The 24,246-nt window shown below is 46.4% G+C and overlaps 2 protein-coding genes across 7 annotated transcripts; one reads left to right on the top strand and one right to left on the bottom strand.

The window, feature by feature from the left end:
- Positions 1 to 3,667: 3,667 nt before the first annotated feature.
- LOC147614569 (uncharacterized) lies at positions 3,668 to 8,395 on the bottom strand. 6 transcript variants are annotated; one of them, XM_086781124.1, is made up of 10 exons: positions 8,275 to 8,395; positions 7,513 to 8,132; positions 6,442 to 6,480; positions 6,143 to 6,211; positions 5,620 to 5,720; positions 5,301 to 5,520; positions 5,087 to 5,207; positions 4,847 to 5,006; positions 4,404 to 4,742; positions 3,668 to 4,247 (listed from the first exon to the last, which is right to left on the bottom strand). In XM_086781124.1, the coding sequence occupies exons 7-9, from the start codon at positions 5,101 to 5,103 to the stop codon at positions 4,491 to 4,493; spliced, it is 429 nt and encodes a 142-aa protein (XP_086637250.1). In that variant the 5' UTR covers positions 5,104 to 5,207; positions 5,301 to 5,520; positions 5,620 to 5,720; positions 6,143 to 6,211; positions 6,442 to 6,480; positions 7,513 to 8,132; positions 8,275 to 8,395; the 3' UTR covers positions 3,668 to 4,247; positions 4,404 to 4,490. The 6 variants fall into 6 exon arrangements, with proteins under 6 accessions (XP_086637250.1, XP_086637253.1, XP_086637251.1 ...); XM_086781127.1 differs by having other exon boundaries at positions 5,312 to 5,520; XM_086781129.1 differs by having other exon boundaries at positions 3,716 to 4,247; positions 5,312 to 5,520.
- Positions 8,396 to 8,674: 279 nt separating this feature from the next.
- LOC147614568 (pentatricopeptide repeat-containing protein At3g16610-like) lies at positions 8,675 to 11,945 on the top strand. Its single transcript, XM_086781123.1, has one exon. The coding sequence runs from the start codon at positions 9,277 to 9,279 to the stop codon at positions 11,656 to 11,658; it is 2,382 nt and encodes a 793-aa protein (XP_086637249.1). The 5' UTR covers positions 8,675 to 9,276; the 3' UTR covers positions 11,659 to 11,945.
- The last annotated feature ends 12,301 nt before the right edge of the window (positions 11,946 to 24,246 follow it).

Below are 24,246 nucleotides of genomic sequence, written 5' to 3'. Positions count from 1 at the left end.
CCACTCACATCAGAATCTCTTCAGGAAGTGCTACCCCCTACTTCGCCATCACCCAGTAGGCATAAACTCCTTTCTTTGGCGAACTGGGCACGCGGTCAGTACAAAACCCGCAATGGGGTGCTGGTAGCATAGCCTCAGTGTACAAAACTTGTGATAGGATACACACCCAAAAAAAAAAATCAATCAAAGTGCCATGACTGTTCTCGTCTCAGAATCAAAGTGCCACGGCCATTCCATTCTCAACCCAAATCCCGTGGCCATTCCAAGTTTCGCACGACCATTCCCTTTTCAAATTCTAACTTGCCACGGATGTTCCCAGTTTAGAACGGTCGTTCCCTCCCCCGCACACTGCCACGGCCGTGCCGAATCTTTATGCAAAGCGAACGGCTATTCTAACCAGTCCCACGTTCATTCGATCATCTTGCCATAGCTGTTTGATCCTCTTGCCACGCCCATTTACTTTCAACCCCGTTTCAACCCCACCTACCACGCCCGTTCGCTTACAGTCGCACGCCACAACTGTGTGCGACTTGCCACAGCCGAGAGTCTTCTTCACAGTGCTATAAATATGGGGCCCCTCCTCTCACTTGCTCACTTTTCACTCTCAGTAGCCTAGCCAAACTCTTGCAAAAAAAATTCACACACCCTTACCCTTTGAGCTAGCCTTCAAGATGTATGAAGCTTCCAACTCCTCTCTAGAGGTGCTCCACCATACTTCCCTGAGGAGGAAGCGGCCTACCAGCGGCCGCTTTGAGGAGTATGCGAAGCACCCCACCCAACTCTCCCATCTGGGTGAAGCCCTAATGAAGCAGGTTAATAGACACACTGTGCATTCCCTTATAAAGAACCATTGTAAAGTTGAGCACAAGCTCCTTTACTACACAAGGCTGTGCCATGGAGCTATTGCAGTTGACCCAGACATGGTCCAAAAGTTAGAGCCACTCGGACTAGGCCGACTACCCACCCTAGAGCCTTGGGGGCCAGATTTGTATAACGCCTTACATTTCACAGAGACTTATGATGCAAACCAGCATACAAGTATCATCTTGGATATCAAGGGAAGACACCATCCAGTCCAGCTCAGCATAGGGCTTGTGCGAGAGATATTAGCATTACAAGTGGAGCAAAGATATGTCCCCCTTGTCAATGCCCTTAAGCTCACTCGTGGCCTGTACAGGGGGGGATGCCAACAAGGATGGAGTTGAGTGGGGCAACATTGCCCAGGAAGACCTTGTGATGCCAGCACGCGCCCTACGATTTCTCCTCACAAGGTGGACCAACAGGTTTAGCAGGTGTAGTCTGATAACCTTGGCTCGCGTGCTCCAGGGCCAACAGGTTAATTGGGCTGACTATCTCTTCTAGGAGCTCCATGCCGTCTGCTCCAACCCCCAAGGCAAGGTGGCAGTCACCACTTTACTCACCCGGGTTCTATATTACGTAGTGGGCTGGGAGGAGCTGCCACACGAGCCATCCAGTTGAGCGGACCGGATGTCGCACTTGCTTTTGTATACCCTCCATCCACCTCTCCCATTTCTCCACCAGCCAAGAGGCTACACCATGAACCCGCACCTACCGAACAGGCATAGCTACCCCCAAGCCCCAGGTCCACACAAGAGGCGGTAGCTGTAAAAGCTGTCCTCAAGAAGGCCGTAGAAGTGGAAGAAGATCGTCAGAAGCAAGAATTCTTAAATAGAAGTCTTTATGAGACCCCACCCCCTGACAGGTTCACGGAAATGCCACCTCATGGTCAGGTAGGGTCCTCTTCTGCCAATGACACCCAAAACACTGTCAACACTCTCCATTGGATTCACACTGGCAGTTTGAGCTCTCTAGCTAGAATTACGCAGAAAGCATCAATACGGCTTGGGGAGAAGTGCCCAATTTTGCCCAAGGTTTTGCTAGCATGGCCCGAGAGCTCATCCAACAAATGACCGACTGCATCTCCCGGCAACAAGAAGTGGCCCAAATTTCCTAGAGGAAAATGTTATTAGCCAAAGCCCAGGAGCGCGCAATGTCTGAGGAGTTCTACCAGACATATATGCAGTTTATGGAGCTTCAAACAAAGTTTGATCAACAAACAGAACAGCTGGGTGTGGCCATTTCAGAATTACTTAGCTTCAGCACTAGGTTACCCAAGCCCATGCAGCGGCCGACAGCCCACTAAGAGCTGACCGTCCTAGGAGGACTACATCAGAGGGTAATGAGTTGGGCCCAAACTGCAGAGCAAGATCTCGCCCGCACAACCAAGGATTTTGCAAGGCACCGCAACTTGACAGAGGCCACCCTCCATCACCTACGCAAACAGCTCAGAGAGGTAGAGGCCCGGGCTGCCCAACCCGCCAACCACCCCATCAGCCCCTTCATCTAGCTCGATCGATCATAAGGTGGACGCCCTTATGGAGACTGCAATCGAGCTCCCTATTTTGGCATTCCCCCCTCAAATCCCTGGTCAGCTCCTTGACTTGCAGTATCGAGCCATCCACCTCAACCTCCTCTACCACGATATTTATATTGAGGAGTCCCTCTCCCGCCGGTCCTCAGCATGCCGTTGCTGGGGCCGACGACAATGATGATGGCACAGATGGGCAGGGTAGCTTGCCACCTCTGAACCCACAAGGCTCTTCACCACCACCCTCTCCTCCACCGTTCGGACTCTCATCGCGGCATCTCCTCACACACAACCCCCACCCCCACCACCCCCCTCGAGCACCTACACAGTTCCACTTTTTGGTGCCTCAACTTATTCTCCCCCCCTTCACTTTCCCACTCCACCCCCATCACCCACACCCCCCTCGCCACCTTCACTTAGGGCTGCACTCATCATTCAGGGATATTGACTCCACCTCTGCTAGACCCCCATCGTTCCTTGACACGAGCCTCACCACCCAACCTCCGTCATCGACACCCCCTCCACTACTCGAAGAAGGGGAGATCCCACCACTGCCACCATCTGAGTGCGAGGAAGTCGACCCTCCACCAAACCCCTTGAATTGGCACAATCCCTTGGACTGCATGGAGTTCGAGCAGGCAATCGCCATCCAGCTCAATCAACACTTCCATGATCACCCCATCAACCACATCACCGACCGCCTCGATCTCCATGTCCTCCGCCTGTACCTGGACGCCAAGCGCGCGACATGGAGGCGTGATCACCCACCCTGAACCAGTACCAACGCCCCCTCCCCCCCGCCGCTGCTCGTACCATCATCTTTGATCTCATGGGCGAGCAACCGGCCTGGCGACAGCCCTCTTCCTCAGCAGGCCCTTTATTTGGGAGGTTTATTGCAACGTGCCCCGCGCATTGAGGATCAACCTGGATTACCTCCCCATCCGCATACGGTGGGCCTGGAAAACCTTCCACGCGGAACAGTAAAAGAACCCAACGTGACAATTCAACTTCCCTTGGTTTTCGCCCCCGTCACCACAGAACTCATGCACAGAAGACACCATGGTCAGGCGCTTCCACGATTTCATCTGCCCGTTTACGACCAGGTCCCAGACCTAGCAGTGATTGCAACCATCCGCTTCTTCAACCTTATCATCACTTTGCTGGAGACCTTCCCGACATGGGACCACTACTTCGAGGGAGCCCAATGTCATTACAAAGATGCTCCAAAAATATCATAATAGGATCAACAAGATGCCAAAGATGCGTAATAGGCAATTATGTCATAATTACATTTGGATGATTAACAAGATAAATTGTCATTACAAATCTATCGCAAAACTTTTCCAGATACCATTACAGCAAATATTAACAAGGTCATAATCACATCATCAGAAAATAAGTGCGTCGCTCACAAAATAACACTTGTAGCATGGCCAAGATGCTTCTCCAAAATTGTATGGCTGGCCCCAAAAATAGAGTTTTCTGGCACAAAAAGCATCGACACGCTAGCCCCAAAAAATAGAGTCATGTTGCTCCAAAGTCGCATGGCTGGCCCCAAAAATAGATCAAGCTGCTCTAGTGCACATTCCACATGCACCCAAAACTTTGTTCTTCATGATTCACCCAAACATTTCATGCACCATTGGTGCACCTCCATCTTCAGCTTACACACATTGTCATGCTGGAACAAATCTTTTGTGAGCTGCAAACGAATGCCAACAAGCCAAAGATAGGCAAGATGGCATAGGAAAGACTTAGCTAGGTCTTGCCTATGCCATCGTAGTATGCCAGCACTGAGATACCTCCTGATTGCCGTCACGTAGAAGCCACAATTTGTGCCTTTGGGTTGCTTTGGTACCTGTCCCAAAATTACACATATATTAAATGTACAACATGTAGACACCAACAAAACATGCACAAACAACCATAGCATTCAACATGTTAGTACCAGCAGAACATGCATAAAATTCAACATGCATGCACCAATAAAAAAAATAAGAAAACTACCCTTCACCTCAACAATCTTCAGCTCTTCAGATCTTTTGCAAGATTAAGAAGAGCACTCTGGATACTCGCTTTTTCCACACATGGCGCCAAGCATTTAAGAGTGTTGGAATAAATCCAAAGCTTGGATTGTGTCATGCTTTGCATGAGTATTTGTGACATGCACATTCACAAAGGCATGAGTTTCTTGTAAAAGAGGATGCACACCAACTTGTACAAGCTTTCCAAACACTCCTTTGGGTCTGTAAGTCCCAAAGAGTCCAAGTAAAGCAAATAGCTTTTTCTCCCTCACAAACAAAGCACCCTTTTGTCCTTGTTGACATAAAGGGCAAAGAGAGACCAATGGCTCCTATTGCACACAAGCCAACCATTAGAAGCACCCAAAGTGAAAAGCAAGTGGCTATATGCAAAAAAATCAGCCAAGTACTTTTCTATTGCCTTCGGCACACCTACAAATAATAGGAAAGAAACACAATTCAATATTGGACCCATTGATGCCGTCAATGAAGCCCGAGAGGAGGACATCACGGAGGTTCGGCTCATGGAATACCACATAGAATCAACAAACAACACCTTCTCAAGAATGGTGCACGACAACATATTCTCCATCCATCTGTGCATGCAAGGGGGCAATCAAAGTGCATCCATGCAACATTTTGTAAGAACAACACATGGCAAGTCTATCAAACTTACATTCCAAATAGATTCATGGTCTGAGTCGAGGCCTCATCAACATAGATTGCCTTCAAAAGTGGCTATTTCGGCTAGCTTAAACCTCATGGAATGAAACTCAATCTTAGCACTAGAATTCAGCCTGCGATGCAAAGCCCAAGACAAAAGAAATAAATAAAAAACAAACGCCAATCTTATAATACAAGAAGAGGGTACACAAAATTATCAATCTAACCTAGATCTTACAACGTTACGTCTTGCTATTGGTGGCAGCCTCCCTTTCCCTCTCTTAGTACCAATGCAACATGCGAGTTAGAGATCTCAAATGTGAGTTATACAATGCTGCTCGCTTTAGACAAAGTGGACGATTATATAATAATTGGCTCTGTGTTGCTGCGAGTCCGCATTGTACGAGAAGATGTAATCTGCAACTTCTTTCTTGTAGCCCTAATCACCTACAAAGTGGCAACGAAAGAGACCTTAACAATGCACCCATTCAATCCCAAGAAAGCATAAAACACATAGTAGAGTTCATTAAAATTATGTTTGTCTACCTGGTCTGCTGCTTCCGGACCTTTCTTCACCAGTATGCCAATATTCATGACCCAAATGCCTCATCCACGGCGGTTCCTTTTAGCAGTGGATCATCATCCACCTACAAAAAATGAGAATGGCAAGACAAAGAGCCAAGATCTCGATACACTATGCATAACAATAACTTAGGCTCTCCTCAAAATTGAACACCAAAAAGAGAGCAAAGAAAAAGTGCTAAAGAAGATAGAGATAGAGGAAAGCATGATGTCCGGCAACACCCTCGTGGATTCCCAAATTCTGTAAACAAGGGCCATGTCAATGAACTAGGGCCATATCACTGAACAAGGGCCATGTCAATGAATTTGGGTGGATTATAGCCATGTATGTATTTTATTGAACTAGGGCCATATCATTGTAATCCATCACCACCAAGCATGCATGACTTGATATGTATGACAATAATGTAGGCTCCACTCAAAATTGAATACCGTAAAAAGAGTAAAGAAATAGTGCTAAATAAGATAGGGATAGAGGAAATCTTACTATCTTCTCGACACCCACACATTTTTCCATGTCCACATGCTGCCCAACACTCTCGTCAATTTTCGAATCCTGCAAACAAGGGCCATTGAGGTGAACTAGGGCAATGCATGAGAGACATGCCATACTGTGATAGTACACTTGGGCCATATCATTGAACTAGGACCATATCATTGTAATCCATCACCACCAAGCATGCATGATAATATGCATGACAATAACTTAGGCTCCTCTCAACATTGAATACCAAAAAGAGAGCAAAGAAATAGTGCTAACAAAGATATAGAGAGATGAAATCTTACTCTCTTCTTGGCACCCACATTCTTTTCCATGCCCGCATGCTGGCAAAAAAACCTAGTGAGCACTATGCATGACACTCACAACATTAAAAACCAAAAAGAGAGTAATTGAATTGTGCTACAGAAGAGAGAAATAGAGCCAAACTTACTCTCTTCTCATCACCCACATTAGTTATGTTGCTCACATGGCCCCCAACATCATCGTGGGTCCCTGAACCTTGCTGGTTCTACTCATCAAGGTCATCCATGACAACATGTAACCATGTGGTCATAGATTTGTACGCTAGCAACTATAAAGAAAATATCCATTCGATTCCACATGCATACCATTAAACCAAGGTGAAATGGTGGTACATTTGGCTCGTGGTGGTTACATTATGCAAACACAAACATGTACACACAAAGCAGCATACACACACATGTACATGTCTCAAAAACTCGAAACTATCAGTCAGTTGTATCATAAGGCCTTCAAAAAACCTTACATGCTAAAAAGAAGAGTTAAAAAAATAACTCAAAAGTATTGGCTCTAAGATTTTCACTCAAGATTTGAACACATTCCAAACATTTATGAAAGTTTGGTACATGTGTTTGGTTTCCAAAAAAGTCCAAACGCGTTGGGATCCAACATTGCATTGAACCATGTCCATTAAACATTTTAAGGAGGGAACAATTTGTCAACGATAGGCAAGGTGTTCCTCTTGAACTATAATTAATTTTCAAAAAAAGAGGCAAAAGTATAATTTTCAAGCCAAGTACAACATTTGAAGAATACAAGGCATGGCTCATGGTAAAGAATTACATAAGTTTATTGCTTTAACAAGGGCCGCCTATGAGAGCCATTTCAGTGAACCAACACAATGAGAAACATATACAAATAAGGGCCATGACATAGAACTAGGGCCATGGCACAGAAACATGGCAATGTCAAAGAACCAAGACCATTAAAGTAAACAAGGGCCATGGCCATAAGGGCTATGACATAAACTATGCATGGCACTGAACTAGACTCTAGAGTAGACATTAAATACCAAAATGAGAGTAAATAAAGAGTGCGAGAGGTAAGCTTACTACCTTGGTGGCACCATCATCGATTCGCGCTTGGATTTTGGCTAGACGGTCCTCTGCAGTTGACTTGTACTTATCCATCTTTTGTTTCACCACCCAAGCAGCAATGTAATCTTCTTTAGTTGCGATCTTGAACTCATCACGGAGGTCAATCCATGCCTGCTCTGCTCTCGCATATTGAAGACGCTCGTATCTCTCATGATTGATTCACCATTTCCTATCCTTGTCTTTAGATCTTTTCTCTACTTACTTTTTTCGAATTTCAGCATGCATATGTGGGAAAGGGCGACTTGGGCGACCTGCAACCTTGTTTGGTGGCCCCTCTTCTTCATGCAAATTGGTTGCATTAGATGGCCCCTCCTCTTCATGCAAATCAGTTGCATAATCTTGCATGTATGGCTCCAACCTTTTTCGTGGCCTTCTATCAAGGTTAAGATCCTGCCCTACTACCCCACCCAATTTTTGTGTGACCAGTGATTTTGGCGAGGTTGGAATGACTTGCTTGACCAGTGTTTCTGGCGAGTTTGCATTCTCCTGCTTGACCTCGGTAATGATGCTTGCTTCTCTAAAAGCCTTGGGCTCCTTCGTCCCAAGTGCACCTTCTCCTGTGCTTCCCCACCCAATTTCTATCTAACACATGAAGACACACAACATTGTACAGTCGTGATGCCTCAAGTTTGAGAGTTGAAGGGTTGAATCATGGTTTATACCATGTAGGATTAGAGGATTAAATACATTTTTGAATAAACAATTCAATACAGAGCTAACCTCATCAGATTGCAGATGTTGGCGGGATGCCTTGGTTGACTGCAGACCATCTCTATTTCGTCGCGCGTCCTCCTCCCTCTCTCTCCCCCTCCCAAGCCCTGCCCTTCTTGGTGCCATGATCTGGGCCCTGTTTCCCTCGCTGGCCCTCTCTTGTTAATATCCCCAATCTCCAATGTGCCACGCTGCCCTCCTAACAACCCTCTGTCCTCCCATCCCGCTATGCAAATTTTGAGAGCCCATGTGGCTGCCATGTCAGTCTCCGTTTAGGCGAATGTTTTGCCACCTCAGCGATTTGCCCGAGTTTTCTTTTTGGATGGCCCAGATCTGCTCCCATACCTCTGAACCGCTCCCATCCATAGATCCCATGGTGGGAGCTTCTTAAATGGCCCGTGGCCTTTAGTCAAGAGGGGCGGAACTTGGAAGGCGACTTCCTTCGTGAATCTATAAAATTCTTCTCCGCGCTCCCCAATGCCCATCATACACGGTCGGAGTCTGCTGACTTGGCAGTAGTCCTTGGTGGTGGCCCTAGCAGTACGGTCGGAATCTAGGAGCCTCGCCGATTCCCGAAGCCACGGGAGGTGGTAGTCTCTGTACAGACAAGCATTTATTACTGAGCCCTAACAAAGCTACTACGCCAAAAGCAGCAAATTTTCGAATCTCAGACTTCAGTTCAAAACGAAACTAACTGACCCCCCTGCAGTAGCACGAGGCAATACATTGTGCCATTTTTGGGGTTTGTTCTCGAGCAACTTTCATGTGCAATATGTCCAGTAGTGTGAGGGAGATGCAGAGATCACGAGCACAGAGTAATTGAGGGATCGGTGGGACAACATGCTCGTATTCGTTTTCTTGCTTTAAGCAAGTAGTGACTAGTTAGATTTGGGTTACAGGGTTAAAGACAAGCTAAGGCTTAAGGGAACAGAAGAGCCTGATGCATAAAGCACAAGAAGAAGAGGACAAAGTGGAGCAGGAGGGAATAACAATACGGGAGCTGGTTGGAGGATGCTTCGCTCAGAGGAGGCACTGCCTTACTTGGAAGAAGGGGTGCTGCTCCAGCCTTCCGTTGAGGGCTTCGCATGTATCTTGCACAGGTGCAGGAAGGAGAGAGACCGAGCGCATGCTCTGCGCTTGCATGCCTTCATGCGCAAAAGTGGGCTGGAAGCTCACATATCACTGGGGAACTGCCTCGTTTTGTTGTTGGTGGAAGTTGGAAGCATGCGTGATGCCCGCCAGGTTTTTGACAGTTTGGTGTATCGGAACGAGTGGTCCTGGACTTCTCTCATCACAGGTTATACCAACTGTGGGGAGCCACAGCATGCTCTCACTCTGTACCAGAAAATGCAAAAGGACGATTCTGTACATCCCATCGGGCATACTTTTGTGGCCTTACTGAAGGCTTGTGCAAAGCTGAAAGATTTGGAAAGAGGCCTTGAAATACATGCAGAGGCTACAAGAACGGGGCTGCTTGAAAGAGACCTTTTTGTCGGCAGCACCTTGGTTGATATGTATGCCAAATGTGGCTCACTTTCCAAAGCACAGCAAGTGTTTGACAAACTTCCATTTCGAAATGTAGTCACATGGAATGCTTTAATCACAGCATATGCCGAACATGCGCATGGTGAGGAAGCACTCAAGTGTTTTGAACAGATGCAACTTGAGGGTGTCTCCCCAACTGCCGTCACGTTTCTTTGCAGCTTGAAAGCTTGTGGCAGCATAGGAGCCATAGACAAGGGCCGAGCAATACATACTGAGATAGAAAGAAAAGGGTTGCTGAAAAGTGATCTTCTTGTTGGCAGTACCTTGGTTGATATGTATGCTAAATGTGGCTCACTTGCAAAAGCACAGGAAGTGTTTGACAAACTTCCACTTCGAAACGTCATCTCATGGACCACACTAATCGCAGGATATGCTGATCATGGGCATGGTGAGGAAGCGCTCAAGTGTTTTGAACAGATGCAACTTGAGGGTGTCTCCCCAAATGCTGTTACGTTTGTTTGCAGCTTGAAGGCATGTGGCAGCATAGGAGCCACAGACAAGGGCCGAGAAATACATGCCGAGATTGAAAGAAAGGGGTTGCTGGAAAGAGACCTCGTTGTTGGCAACACCTTGGTTGATATTTATGCTAAGTGTGGCTTGCTCGTCAAAGCACAACAAGTGTTTGACAAACTTTCAGTTCGAAATGTTGTCTCGTGGACTGCACTAATTGCTGGATATGCTGAACACGGGCACGGTGAGGAAGCACTCAAGTGTTTTGAACAAATGCAACTTGACGGTGTCTCCTTGAATGCTGTTACGTTTGTTTGCAGCTTGAAGGCTTGTGGTAGCATAGGAGCCACATACAAGGGCCAAGAAATACATGCTGAGATTGTAAAAAAGGGGTTGTTGGAAAGAGACCTTGTTGTTGGCAGTACCTTGGTTGATATGTATGCCAAAGGTGGGTTGCTTGAAGAAGCACAACAAGTGTTTGACAAGCTTCCAGTTAGAGACGTTGTGCCGTGGAATGCTCTAATCGCAGGATATGCTGAACATGGGCATGATGAGGAAGCACTCAAGTATTTTGAAAAAATGCTACGTGAGGGTGTCTCCCCGAATGCTGCCACGTTTGTTTGCAGCTTGAAAGCTTGTGGCAGCATAGGAGCCACAGACAAGGGCCAAGAAATACATGCGGAGATTGAAAGAAGGGGGTTGTTGGAAAAAGACCTTGTTGTCAGCAACACCTTAGTTGATATGTATGCCAAATGTGGCTTGCTTGCCATGGCACAACAAGTGTTTGACAAGCTTCCGGTTCAAGATGTAGTCTCGTGTAATTCACTAATTGCAGGATATGCCCAGCTTGGAGAAAGTGAAAATGTTTTCCATATCTTTAACAGAATGCTAGGAGATAACATAAAGCCAGATCTGGTCACATTTATTATTGTTCTCAATGCATGCAGTCGCAGAGGTGTATTTAGTATGAGCCAGACGTACTTTGAGGCCATGAGCAAAGACTATGGCATTGTTCCAATTCTTGAGCACCACACTTGCATGGTTGATCTCCTTAGCCGTGCAGGCGAACTAGACAAGGCAGTAGCAATGATCAAGAAAATGCCGTTTTGTCCTAATCTTGTGGTGTGGCTTATTGTGTTAGGTGCTTGTAGAAATTGGGGAAATGTGGAGCTTGGAAAAGAGGCCTTTGAACATGCAATTCACTTGGATGAAAAAGATGCTTCAGCTTATGTTTTAATGTCTCACATCTATGCAGGTGCTGAGATGCGGGAGGAAGCAGACAAAGTTGAGGCAATGAGAGTGGAAAAACAAGCATGGAAGAGGCCACAACATTGTTTACAGAGTGATAGTAATGTCGGATTTGTGCATTCATTTTTGGTTGGGAATGAGACATTCTGAAAACAAAAATGATGCAAAGCAAGATCTTTCCTTCAAAATGAGAGAGGAAGGGTATGCCGGGAGTTTGTGTTGGGTGTCATAGGAGCTTTTTGATGATGCAAAGAAAGATATGTTATGTAGGCACGGTTAGAAGTTGAATATTGCGTGTGCCCTACTTAATACACCCAAGCAGATACCTGTGCATGCTATCAGAAATCTCCGGGTTTGTAATTATTGCCATTTGGCTATGGCAATTATATCCAAGATAGAGCAACAGAGAATTCAAAGATGCAAAACACATTCATGTTTGAGGAAAGAACACTTATATGTGGGAACAAATGGTAACGGTGGTGCTCGTGGAGTAGCCATTGCGAGCTACCAAGGATGCCATCTCAACCATGAGATAAAGCCATATAACCATCACCCCCGGATCAGAGCAGAAGCCAAGTCACAAGCAAGCCACCTCAAAAAGCATATGAGGCTCAACAGACACCCAATCAAGAAACAAGCTACTATTCTTAACTGGGTATCTGTTGAGCCTCGTATGCTTTTTGAGGTGGCTTGGTTCTGAGTTGGCTTCTGGGGATGGTTTTGTGGCTCATGGTTGAGATAGCATTCTTGATAGGTGCGGTATGTCTACCAGACAAAAGTACACAAGGTTAGTAAAGGAGTAAAGAACATTATGAACAATGTGTGTATGTGTGTGTGTGTGTGTGAGAAAGAGAGAGAAGAAAGAAAGAAAGTTATATTAATGTCTACAAAAGGCCAAAATGACCTATGAGACCAAAAGGATTACATCATGTCCATGGAATACATCATGAACTAAAATGGAAGAAAATGACAAAGCTTAAATGCTAAAGCTGAGATGCTAGGGCTGATCCATGTACAAAGAGCATAAGGCTCGCATATCATCCTAAGATATCCTACATGGGGCCACTCAGAGTGGTAAAGCTGAGCCAGCGTGAGGAAGTCCTGTGATGGTGTAAGATGATGGCCTTGATCCTCCTATGGTGGCACGGATGTGGGCAGGGGTCTTTGGGTCGGGGCCGTTGACCTTTGCATAGCGCAGTGGCTTTGTCCAGTGTCACTCCTCTGGGTTGGGCTCCTACATTAGCCTAGGGTCCAAGTAGTTTGTGTTGGTCCTCAAGGAGGTGTTGGCCCCAATAGTGACTCTTTGTGTCTGCGAAGCTCCAGAAGGAAGAGCCCTAGGCATCTCTAATCTGGGAAGTCCATGATCCTGGAGACTGGTCCAAACCCGTCTCGGAAGAGGCAGTGGATCTCCCCCTGATCTCATAGTATAGTGGACATCAACATATGTATTGCTTCTCCATTTCGCCCTGTGTATGGCAAACTTGACACATCCTATCCTCTGGTGCAGCTGTCCTTGGCCCATATTTGGCTGTCTCCACTCCCAACTGGTGGGATGAGGAGCGGATCTGGCCAATCACACATCTCACTCCAAATGATAGATGTGTGTCCATGTAGTCATAGTTGTCACGGTACGAAAATACGATACCGTACGGGAATATTCGGTACGATATGAAATTTTGGGATACGGTACGATAAAATACGGTTTTTATTTTTTACACTTACAAGCTATGGAGCTTCAAGCTTGAATCTGAGGGAAGGTTGGGAGGGAGGAGTCTACAGTGCTTGAGAAACCAGTACATGGATATGTGTCTCTCCCGGTTGGATCTCCCGATTGTCTCCAAAAAAGAACCTGGATGGGTAATGCAATACCAAAGGTCTCCCAGTGTAGCGTTTATAACTAAGGGACCGTCCTTGCACAAATACGAGGAGTGCATCTAGGGTGATAAGTTTAGGGACTCCTCTCTAGATCAAAATGGCCATGTCCAAATGTTCTCCCTCGTGCATAACTTGAGAATCTAATTGTCTAGCCTACCTATACCAGGGATCCCCAAGTGATGTAGCAAGATTCTCTCATCCTACCAATCAAGTGTACACTACCAGTCTAGCTCGCCAGATTTTTTAGGTCTCTCCACAACCCCATATGGAATACTGAGTAGACACGAAAGTTGTGAAGTATTGCGAGCATTTGGGATCTTCGTAAAGCAGGGTTTTTATTTTTTTTTAGCATTTGGATTTTTTTTTTCAAGGAAAAAAAAATTTTGGGGGGAAAAAAAAAAAAACCTAACTCGTACCGTACGATATCGTACGAATTCGTACGGTATCGTACCGTACGACTCGTACGTACGAACAGGTTCGTACGCGTACGAGAAACAACTATGCATGTAGTGTGGGCGTGTGATAAAGCTATCCTCCGTCAAGTGAAGAAGGTGATCTCTGTAGAAGGCCATCCCCAAGGTCTGGGTGGGTGAGCACCAGGTCCTCTAAGAGTCCAATCTAACAGTGTCCTTCCTAATGACCTTGTTCAGCTCTGTGCAGCCGAGAGCAAAGGAGGGTGCCTCTATGCTGTACAAAAAGGGGGGAGTACTTCCATCTGCATGCCATGTATATTGAACCAAGTGCTCACTTGCGCATACTAGCACTATATGTCTCCATCTAGTGCCAGTTGTCTTGAGGACTCCATGGCGAGCCGGGAGTATTTGTCTTGTGGGAGCTCCCATAACCTGGGCCAGTATGTCACACTCTGGAGTAGAGCCTCTGTCACAGCCCCCATCTTGGCACTAATGACTTACTCCTAATCATGCTCGAGATCATCCTCACCAAGGGCCTCTTCATCGGCTTCCATTCATCATATGCATTCTCTGTAACTTGGTTGAACACAATGCTAATCAATACACTTAAATACACTAAGATTTGAAGGACACTTGCTCATATACAAGAAGTAAATTGCTAAATTGACAAGAGACACACAATGAGCCGGAACGGCCGACCCCTCCCTTGAGTAAATTGTATTACTATTGGAGAAATTCAATACATAGCTTCACGGGCATCCATTGCCAAATCCTCCATGCCAATGCATATGAAATTCAGCATTTAGAAAACAATGGTATGTCGATGTAGATCACCAAGGAGCTGCCTTGATGCCCGGCCCGACTTCAGTGCCCATATTCTCTACCATTGGCTTTATGTTCTACCAAGCAAGGTAGCAGCATCTTCAAGAGCACATAGGACAAGAGAAATACTACACAGGGCGGCTAAACAAGGAGTCCTGCCCTTCTACTGAATAAGTAATGACAACACATTGTCCAATTAGCTTACCAGTCTTCATAGAAGTTGTTGCAAGTGGAAGCCTTCGCGTTGGAAGCTTTAGAAGTGTTGATATCTTCGATTTGCCGCAATCCTTCGCGACAAAAGTCTTCAAGAGGATGAAGGGAACCCTGGGAAAGCTTCCCCTATGGTTCAACTTGAGAAAGGAAGGCTGAAATTAGGGTTTTCAGCAAAAAGACCAGAAATTACAGCAAAAATGAGAGCTGTTTTGCTGAATTTCAGTCATTGGGAGTGAGTAGGAGAGTGATTAGCACTTTGAAACACTCTTGGAAGCTTGGAAAACACCCTAGCAAGTTGGGTATGGCTATGGCTATGGAGAGCTTGGAAAATGGAGAGAAATGGTGGAAAAACAGAGTTTTCAGCCTCCAAAAATCCTCATGAAGAGAAAACACGAATTTTCTCTTAATAAGTAAGTGAATTGGGGTCCAATCAGGTGAAGGGACATGGGGAGATGCCCATTTATGAGTAAAAAGGGAGGATCAGGTCCTGGACATTGAGTCTTGTCCGCCTCGGGACTTCAGTGAGTGTGAACTTGGAAGCGGTCATAATTTATAAGTGACTTTTGGGCGCCCAAACTTTAATGAAGTGGGAACGCACTCACTTATAAATATTGGCTAAGTCCTAAGGGCTATTTGAGTCTAGATTGGGAAATACTTACCACCTGTTCACATGCCACACAACCATGTCAGTAGACAGTTTCACACGCACGGTTCACGGGCGGGCGTCCCCTTACCCGGAACTACACATTGGTCAAGCAAGCATGAAAACAGCATGCAATTTCAATCGCAAGCAAGCACATAAAGATGCTATGCAGTGCAGCATTGGCATGAGCGATTTCCGTTCATGAAACCATATAAGACCATGCGTTTCCAGGCAAGTATATGCGATACCAAACCCAGTGGAAAACCAATCCTCTAGGTGTTTCCGGGCATGTACACAAAGGCACAAGTCCCAGCGGAAAGCCAAGTCCTCCAGGCGTTTCCGGGCATGTACACGAAGGCACAAGTCCCAGCGGAAAGCCAAGTCCTCCAGATATTCCGGGCATGATAACATCAAGTCCCAGCGGAAGATCATATCCAACTATACAGCATGACACGTGTCAATCACATGCATATAGGCACATTCCATAAGCCATGGACACCAATCCAATATGGACATAGTGTGAAAGCAAGAGTGAACCATTCGGGTGGCCAAATGGTGACATTCTCCCTCGCTTCTAAATAGTTGTCGGCAACTGAAATGCATCCAAATATGTCTGAAGCACATGCGGGCAATCTTTGAAGAACTCTTCATCTACCCATTTAGCATCAATGGGAAGATAGTTCTTAAACTTCACAAGGTAACGCCTCACAACTTTGCCTGCAAAAAGCTTGCGTTCCTTGTGATACACAATCTGCTCTGGTTGCAAGATCTCCTCAAGCTCATCCACTTCTGGTGGATCCTCAATGACCATTTCACTGGGCTCCGGTCCTACATACTTGCGAAGGAGACTCACATGAAAAGCATTGTGTATGTGCCAATGACTAGGTAATGCCAATCTGAAAGCCACTTCATTGATCTTCTCGATCACTCGAAAAGGCCCATAGTACCTGGTTGCAAGCTTAGGATATGCACCCTCTTTGCCAGGCCTCTTTGCAAGTCTTGCTTTCTCAAATTTCAGCAATACCCAATCATTCTCTTTAACATCCAATTGCCTTCTATGCTTGTCGGCAGCCTTTTTATGCTTGTCTTGTGACCTTGCAATGGCTGTCCGCACCTGAGCAAAAGCAATATCCAAGTCTCTTACATACTCATCAGCTGCAAATATCTCATCCTTTGTGTGAAGGATGGGTGGCAAAATGACCTTACCATAAACAATCTCAAACGGGGCCTTTCCCGTAGATGCATGCACTGTGTTGTTGTATGCAAATTCGACAAGTTGTAAGTACTTCTCCCAAGAAGACTTCTGATCCGCCACATAACATTTCAAGAGATCCAACACGGCTGAATTTGCAGCCTCACTTTGCCCATCCGTTTGAGGGTGATAAGCTGATGAGAAGTCCAATTTGGTGTCCATATTATCAAATAAGGCCCGCCAAAAGAGACTTGTAGTCCTGGGATCTCTATCCCCCACAATGGACTTCGGCATTCCATGATGTTTAAACACTTGTGCAAGATATATTTTAACGATATGCTCAGCTTTGATGGTCTTTTTGACCGGCAAGAAATGAGCTTGCTTGCTAAACCTGTCCACAATTGTCCAAATTGCATCATTACCCTGTTGGGTACGTGTCCATTGTAATACTTTCCCATGGCTGCGTGGGAATAGGCAATGGCTGAAGCAAACCTGGTGTCTTTTGCCTATCAAATTTGACCTTTTGACAGGTGATACATGCACGTACATGTGCCTCTATGTCCTTCCGCATACCTGGCCAAAAGAAATACCGCTCAATCATGTGCGTAGTAGGCATTATGCCTCTATGACTAGCATATGGAGGAGCATGGCACTCATCCAAAACCTTTTGCCTCATGTCAGACACCACACATAGGCAATTATCTTTCATGAGATAACCCTCTTTGATCACATATGAGGCATGTGCATGACCAGCCATCAAATCAGCCCAAATAGTGGCAAAATCAGCATCCGTATGATACAAATCACGCATGGTAGACAAGTCCCCATGAGAGGCAACCGAGATAGCTGCTACATACGGCTTTCGTGACAATGCATCGGCCACTACATTCTTCTTTCCCGGGGTGTGCAAGATCTGAAAATGAAACATAGAGAGGAAATTGGCCATACTCATATGCTTCTCTGACAACTTAGTTTGAGTAAGAAAATACCTCAAACTCTGGTGATCTGTCTTCACAGTGAAATCAGCCCCAAGAAGGTAATGTTTCCATATAGTAAGTGCATGAATTACAGCCAAGAGCTCTTTCTCATAAATGCCAAGAGATAGCTCTGCATCATGCAATCTACGACTCTCATAAGCCACGACATGTCAAGGACAGCCCCTATGCAATTTCCAGATGCATCACATTCCACACAAAAAGGCTTTTGCAAATCCGGAAATCCGTAATGATCAACACTGGACCATGAGTAGTTGCATCTTTCAATTTGAGGAATGCATCTCTCTCTACATTAGTCCATTTGAACACGGCCTTCTTTGTCAAATCATGCAAAGGAGAAGCAATCGATGCAAAGTGCCAAATGAACCTGTGGTAGTAAGAGCATAATCCAAGAAAACTACGGATCTCATGCACCGAACTCAACTTGGGCTAGTTTCGAATTGCATCAATCTTTGCAGGACCCATCCGCACTCCATCTTTGGACACAATATGCCCAAGATAATGTATTTCTGACAAGAAGAACTCACTCTTCTTTGCATTTATGAAGAGTTTATGCTTATGGAGCTCTTAATATGCGATCCATCATTCTATTGAATGTAGCCGGGGCATTTGGTCCCATGTGAGCCCAGTCCGGGACGAGTCAGCCAAGGATCCATCTCAGTTGTCCGAGGTCAGGTGTGCATCGACTTGCACAGGAGTCTAAGGTCAGGTGTGCACTGTCCTCCTGCACATGAAACAGTGCCAGTCCGCGCTGTGAGTCTCCCTCTGGAATGATGTCAGTGACTGTGTATCTGGTATGGTACCGGATGCCAGATCACTGAGTAGTTAGTGTTTAGGACAAGGGGCCAAGTCGTAGTGTGGGCATGGGGATGGTGTGAAACCACCCCCATGAGGGCCAGGAAGGCCCTGGCTGTACCCACCAGCCACGGGTAGGCCATGGGGGGGCTGTAGGACAGCCCCTGGGGCAGGCAGGGGTAGCCGACTGGTTATCCAACCTTGGGAGAGGTATAAAGCCAGTATGGGGCAGCCCATACAGGCTGCCCAGCCTCCAGAAAAGGGGGTATTCAGTACCCAGCCTCCCAGGCAGCAGGCGCCTAAGTGCCCAGCCCTGTTTCCTATGCGCATAAGTGCCCAGCAATGCAGTAAGGTCATGCGCAGCATTTAAGGTATTAATTGCTGTATTTTTGCAGTCGTGGGCGTATTTATTGTTGGCCGACTGTAGTAGTACTGGCCGACTGCTCATAATGGAGTAGTATAAATAGAGATGCCCACCACCCCATTTATTCATCTCATTTTCTCACCAAGAGCTCAAGCATAAGAGGCTAGACAAGCCAAGAGGGTGCTAAGCAAAGGGGTGAAGGATTTCAGGTCAAGGGCACAGAATTCTCAGCCAAGAAAGGTCCAAGATTTCTATATTTTCTTTCAGATTTACATCATTCCAATAAAGCAAATATACCATCCTTGGTGGGGGCCCTACAGAGGGTATTTGGGACCCAATACTGTGTCCTCTCCATCTCTCTCTCCCTCTCTCTATTTTCTGCACATCTCCTTTCAGTTTATGCGTTAATTTCCGTCGCGAAAAGAGTGCTGATTTCTGAGTATTGAAGTTACCGATTCTTCTCCGAAGCTTCCGCATGTTACAAGTTGGTATAGTTCCTGCTTGAGCTTGGCTACATGGGCTTGCTTCTTCCTCTTTATGAGATGTCAGAAGACTGTTTGTGCCTGTTGATGAGTGGAGCCTAGGGTTGCCTCATGATGCAGGCGGGCTCGGGTCTCATGGCACTCCTCGGCATACCAACTATTCTGCGAGACAGTTCTGCATGGTGGTTGGGGGGTGGCTCTGGTATGTGGGAAGGTGGCTGCAGCTGGATGTGTGGAGGGTGGTTGCGAGCTGTGGGTCAAGGTCGGAGAGGGTGCGGTAAATGTGGTCAGAGTAGATGGGAGAGGTCTCTCTGGTGAAGTGGTGTCTCGGGTGGCGGTGGTGCGGCAGAACAGGAGGCTGGGTGGTGACATGCTACCTTGCACACATGAGGGAAAGAGAAGAGAAGAGGGATACATGCAAGGGTCGAGTCTGGAGAGTTGCACTTGGCCAACCTTGAGAGGGTCTGTTGGATTATATCATCTCCAGAGGGTCTACATCACCATTTTCATGCTTGTATTGGCCATTTATGAGGCCCTGCATTGGCATATCTTAGCAGATATCATTCAACATTTTTCTACAATTTTTTGGGTATTTTTCAGCATTTATATAGCATTTTATGCTATTGTGTTGCTGTCGGCTACAGTTGGCCAACCAGCATATGGGGGAGCATATAAGGGCTGACCCCCCTTTCCCCCAGTTTATCTCATTTTTTAGCATTCACTTGAGGTCATTAGCAGCTGCTACTGCGTCTTACCATTGTATAGCACCTACGGGCTTCCCTCATGCTCAGTTTTCAGCAATAAACATAAGTTTCCAGCATTTACAGGTCTTGTACCTGGGCCTACATCTGTGTTTTCTATTTGCTTCACTTTCTTTCATGGTATCAGAGAAAAAACGCTGACCCGTGAGCAGAAGAGAGCTGCGTTTTCTGTTTTGGAGCAGAGGCTTCAATAGTTTGCTGCGTTTTCTGCAGATTTCAACGTAGAAGGTGCTGCGTTTTCTTCCGGGAGTAGCGGCTTCCTCAAGATTGTTGCGTTTCCTTCATCTGATACTTGGGACTGTTGTATTTCTGAATTTTTAGCAAAGATTGCTGATTTTTATGTTGGCTGGATGAGCCCTCTTCTAGGTGCTGAAGACAGGGATCTACATCTTGGAGAGATATTCCTTCTTTCTCTTCTTTTAGTTTCCCACCCTCCCTCCCTTTCTTGCTGTGCACAGCCTAAGAGGAGGACTTGCTGATTTTTTCAGCCCCTTTCTTCAGAGAAGGTTTCTTGTCAGAGGACATGGCTTCACGAGGTTTCTCTACTGTTGCTCCTTCCCCTGTTCATTCTCCAACACCATCACAGCCTGGATCCCTTGCTCCCGCCGCTCCACAGGTGGTTCCTATTCCCAATCTTTCCTCTTTGAGTTTCTCTCATCCAGGTCTTTCTCCCAACCCTACCCACATACCATCCTACAATCCTCCCCAAGTCAGTGACTCCATGAAGCTTACAGCAACCAACTATCATACTTGGTCTTTCTACACTCAGTTGTTACTAGAAGGAGCCGGTGTGTGGATGGCTATCTCCACACCTCAATTGGTGGACCCTGCTTTGAGAAGCATATTGAATGCTCGGGCTCGTCTTATCATTATCCATTGCATGACCCCGTCTATACAGGCACAATTTGTCTCTTCCCGGAGTAATGCTCATCAGATGTGGATAGAGATCTAGAAGAGGTATGGGAGAATTTCGACAGTGAAGATTGCCAAATTGGAGTTAGATCTAGAGAAGCTTACAATCAATGAGTCAGATAACTTGATTGAGAAGATTGCCAAATTGGAGTCAGATCTAGAGAAGCTTACAATCAATGAGTCAGATAACTTGATTGAGAAGATTGGAGAGTTCACCCGTATTAAGCTGCAGCCTGAGGAGTACGAGAGCACCATCAACATCCCCATCCATAAACTTCTTGGTAAGTTGCCTGCTTCCTTTGACTCTTTTAGGGATAATATTTATTTCCCTGATATTCTTCCCCCTTTTGAGGAAGTCGTGAGTTATCTCCACGATAAGTGTATGCTTTGCGGAAAAGGCAAGTCGGAGTCTGTCTTTGTTGCCTCTGACAAGGGCAAAGGCAAAGGTGGAAAAGGGAAGAACAACAACAATAAAAACTAAGGCAAAGGCAAGGGTAAACAGGATTCTAAGGAATCCAAGGACAAAAGCAATGAATGTGATTACTGTGGCAGGTCAGGTCATACTGAGGCTCGCTGCTTTGCTCGTCACAATGATTCTCGAGTAGCCAAAGCCAAGTATAAAGCCCAGGATGTTTCTAAAGCATCTTACAAGGACAACACCAAAGATAAAGGCAAGGTTTCAGAGGAGGGATCTGCCAAAGTTGCATACATGGCAGTCACAGATTTATCCACTTCTTCACAGGATTTATTCTTTATGATCACAAATATGACTTCTCCTGGAGAGGTTAATGACACACTTGAAGCGGTGGAATGGGTTGGTGATGGTAGCAGTCATCTCTTGTCTGTACACTATGTCAGGGCCTCTGTTGTGGGGGGTGTGCCCGCCCGTATTTGGTGTCTTTCCATTTTTCCTCACTCTCCGTATTTTTTTCTATTTATCTGGAGCTGTGTGTGGGCTGTCGACTGCCCCCAGATGCCTGGCCGACTGTGTCTGTGCTGCCCAGTTGATCTAATGATGCCCGATTGTTTTTTGGTGCTGGCCGACTGCCCTTCTGTTGGCCGACTATGCATTTGTTGGTCGTGGGCTGCTATCGGCTGTCTTTGAGTTGGCCGACCTGCAGCCAGGGGCCATATAAAATGGCCCCTTGCCCTCACACTCCTTCATTGTATTATTCTGGGATTTATTGGTGTATACAACAGAGTTACACAAGCTTCATATTCTCTTTTTTATCTGTGTATTGCTCTCTATAGCAGTTGTCTTCATTTCTGTTGTGCATTCTGACATGGTTTCAGAGCCCCAGGTGGCTTGAAGCTTGGAGACAATGGGACGTCAAGGGTTTGTTGATTGAGGTGCTGATTGGAGACTGTTTGGGCTGTACGGGACTTGGAGATCGGGTAGAAGGCGGCCATCACCGTTGGACAGCCACCTTGCATTCTATTTGCAGCCTCCTCTTCTTTTTTCCCACCCACCCTCCCTTCACAAGACCTTCTGAACCCTTGAGATGGCAGATTTGCTTGAGATGGCTGAGAAGAAGCACCTGAAGATCCCGACACTCCCCATGTTCCCGGTGGACCGACAATTGGACGGGAACAACTACGGCATATGGAAGGTAATGATGGAATCTGTTTTGGAGTTCTATGACTTGGTTGATTTCATTGTTGTTGGGGTTCCACGGCCGGAGTTGGAAGACGAGGAGTTACCCTATATTCGGAAGGAACGGGAGGCACAGGCACAGTTATGGGATCGTGTTTATGCCCGAGTCCGTTCTTTCATCTTCCTCAATTGCACACCACAGGCGATCAAGAGAAGAATAATACTTGGGAGTTGGTTACGAGGCCGTCGAAACGGTCTGTCATTGGTGTCAAGTGGGTCTTTAGGACCGAGTATACATCAGATGGGTCGGTGGACAAATACAAAGCGAGACTTGTAGCTAAGCGTTATGCTCTGCAGCCTGGCATCGACCACGAGGATACCTTTGCACCGACAACGAGGATGACCACGATTCGGACCATTCCTGCCCTTGCTTCTTCTCAGCGGTGGCCCGTCTTTCAGATGGATGTTAAATCTGCGTTCCTTAATGGTGACCTGCAGGAGGAGGTGTATGTTGAGCAGCCTCCAAGCTTTGAGGCTCTAGGATCAAAGGGGATGGTTTACAGGTTGCGGAAGGCCTTGTATGGTCTTAAGCAGGCTCCCAGGGCTTGGAATCAGAAGATTGATTCCTTCTTTCTACGGATTGGATTTCTGAGATCGGTTGCAGATCCTAACCTATATCTCTTTCGGGAACGCGGCATGGTCAGGTTGATCATCCTTTATGTGGATGACCTCATTCTCACCGGCGGTCATATGGAGCACATTGTAGTGACGAAGGCTGCCCTGTCAAAGGAGTTCGAGATGATTGATTTAGGCTTACTCCACTTCTTCTTGGGATTGGAGATCTGGTAGACCCAGAGGGGGTTCTTTGTCTCTCAGCAGCGGTATGTCCATGAGTTGCTTTAGGCCTTTGGGATGGAGAACTGTAGCCTATCACGTCACCGATGGACACACAAAACCGATAGTAAATGATCCTTGTGAGCCAGTTGATGCCTCTCTGTAATCGGAAGCTGGTTGGTTCATTGATCTGGTTGCTGAACACCAGATTGGACTTGAGCTTTCTTGTGGGGCTGTTGAGCTCATTTGTGCAGATGCTGTTGAAGTCTCATTGGGATGCAGGATTGCGGATCTTGCGGTATCTGCAGGGTACAAAGGATCTTGGACTCTTCTACACCACCGGAGGTGAAACGAAGGAACGAGTTCGACTCCAAGGTTAGAGCGACTCAGATTGGGGAGGAGATCCAGACACGAGGAGATCTACATCAGGCTATAGTTTTACCCTCGGCTTAGGAGTTGTTTCATGGAGCAGCAAGAGGCAGCCAACTATTTCCTTGTAGTCTACAGAGGCAGAGTACCGGGCTGCTTGTGGTGCTGCTTACGAGGTTGTGTGGCTGTGGAGGTTGCTCGGCGAGATTGGGTTTCCACAGAAGGAGCCCACTGTCATCCAGTGTGATAACCAGAGCTATATCTCTATTGCTTGGAACCCGGTCTTCCATGCCTGGACCAAGCACATAGAGATACAATATCACTTTGTTCGTGAGAAGATCTTGGTTGATGACATCTTGCTTCTTTATTGTTCGACAGAGGACAATGTGGCGGACTTCTTCACGAAATCTCTACCTCAGGCTATGCTCCGGCGGCACTCCAGCTCACTGGGGTTGGTTCCACATCCAGGAGTTG

Source organism: Cibotium barometz, chromosome 42, assembly GCF_041138505.1.
Source record: "Cibotium barometz isolate CiBa-2024 chromosome 42, ASM4113850v1, whole genome shotgun sequence".
In the NCBI taxonomy this organism is placed as follows: Eukaryota; Viridiplantae; Streptophyta; class Polypodiopsida; order Cyatheales; family Cibotiaceae; genus Cibotium; species Cibotium barometz.
The sequence above is the reverse complement of the archived record's forward strand: the minus strand, read 5'-3'. Positions and strand labels throughout refer to the sequence as shown.

Coding starts and splice junctions, on each gene's coding strand:
- LOC147614569 (XM_086781124.1), bottom strand. Junction 4,743..4,846: donor GTGTTTCTTTCCTATTATTT/GTAGGTGTGCCG, acceptor TGTGTGCAATAG/GAGCCATTGGTCTCTCTTTG.
- LOC147614568 (XM_086781123.1), top strand. CDS start 9,277: ATGCTTCGCTCAGAGGAGGCACTGCCTTACTTGGAAGAAGGGGTGCTG.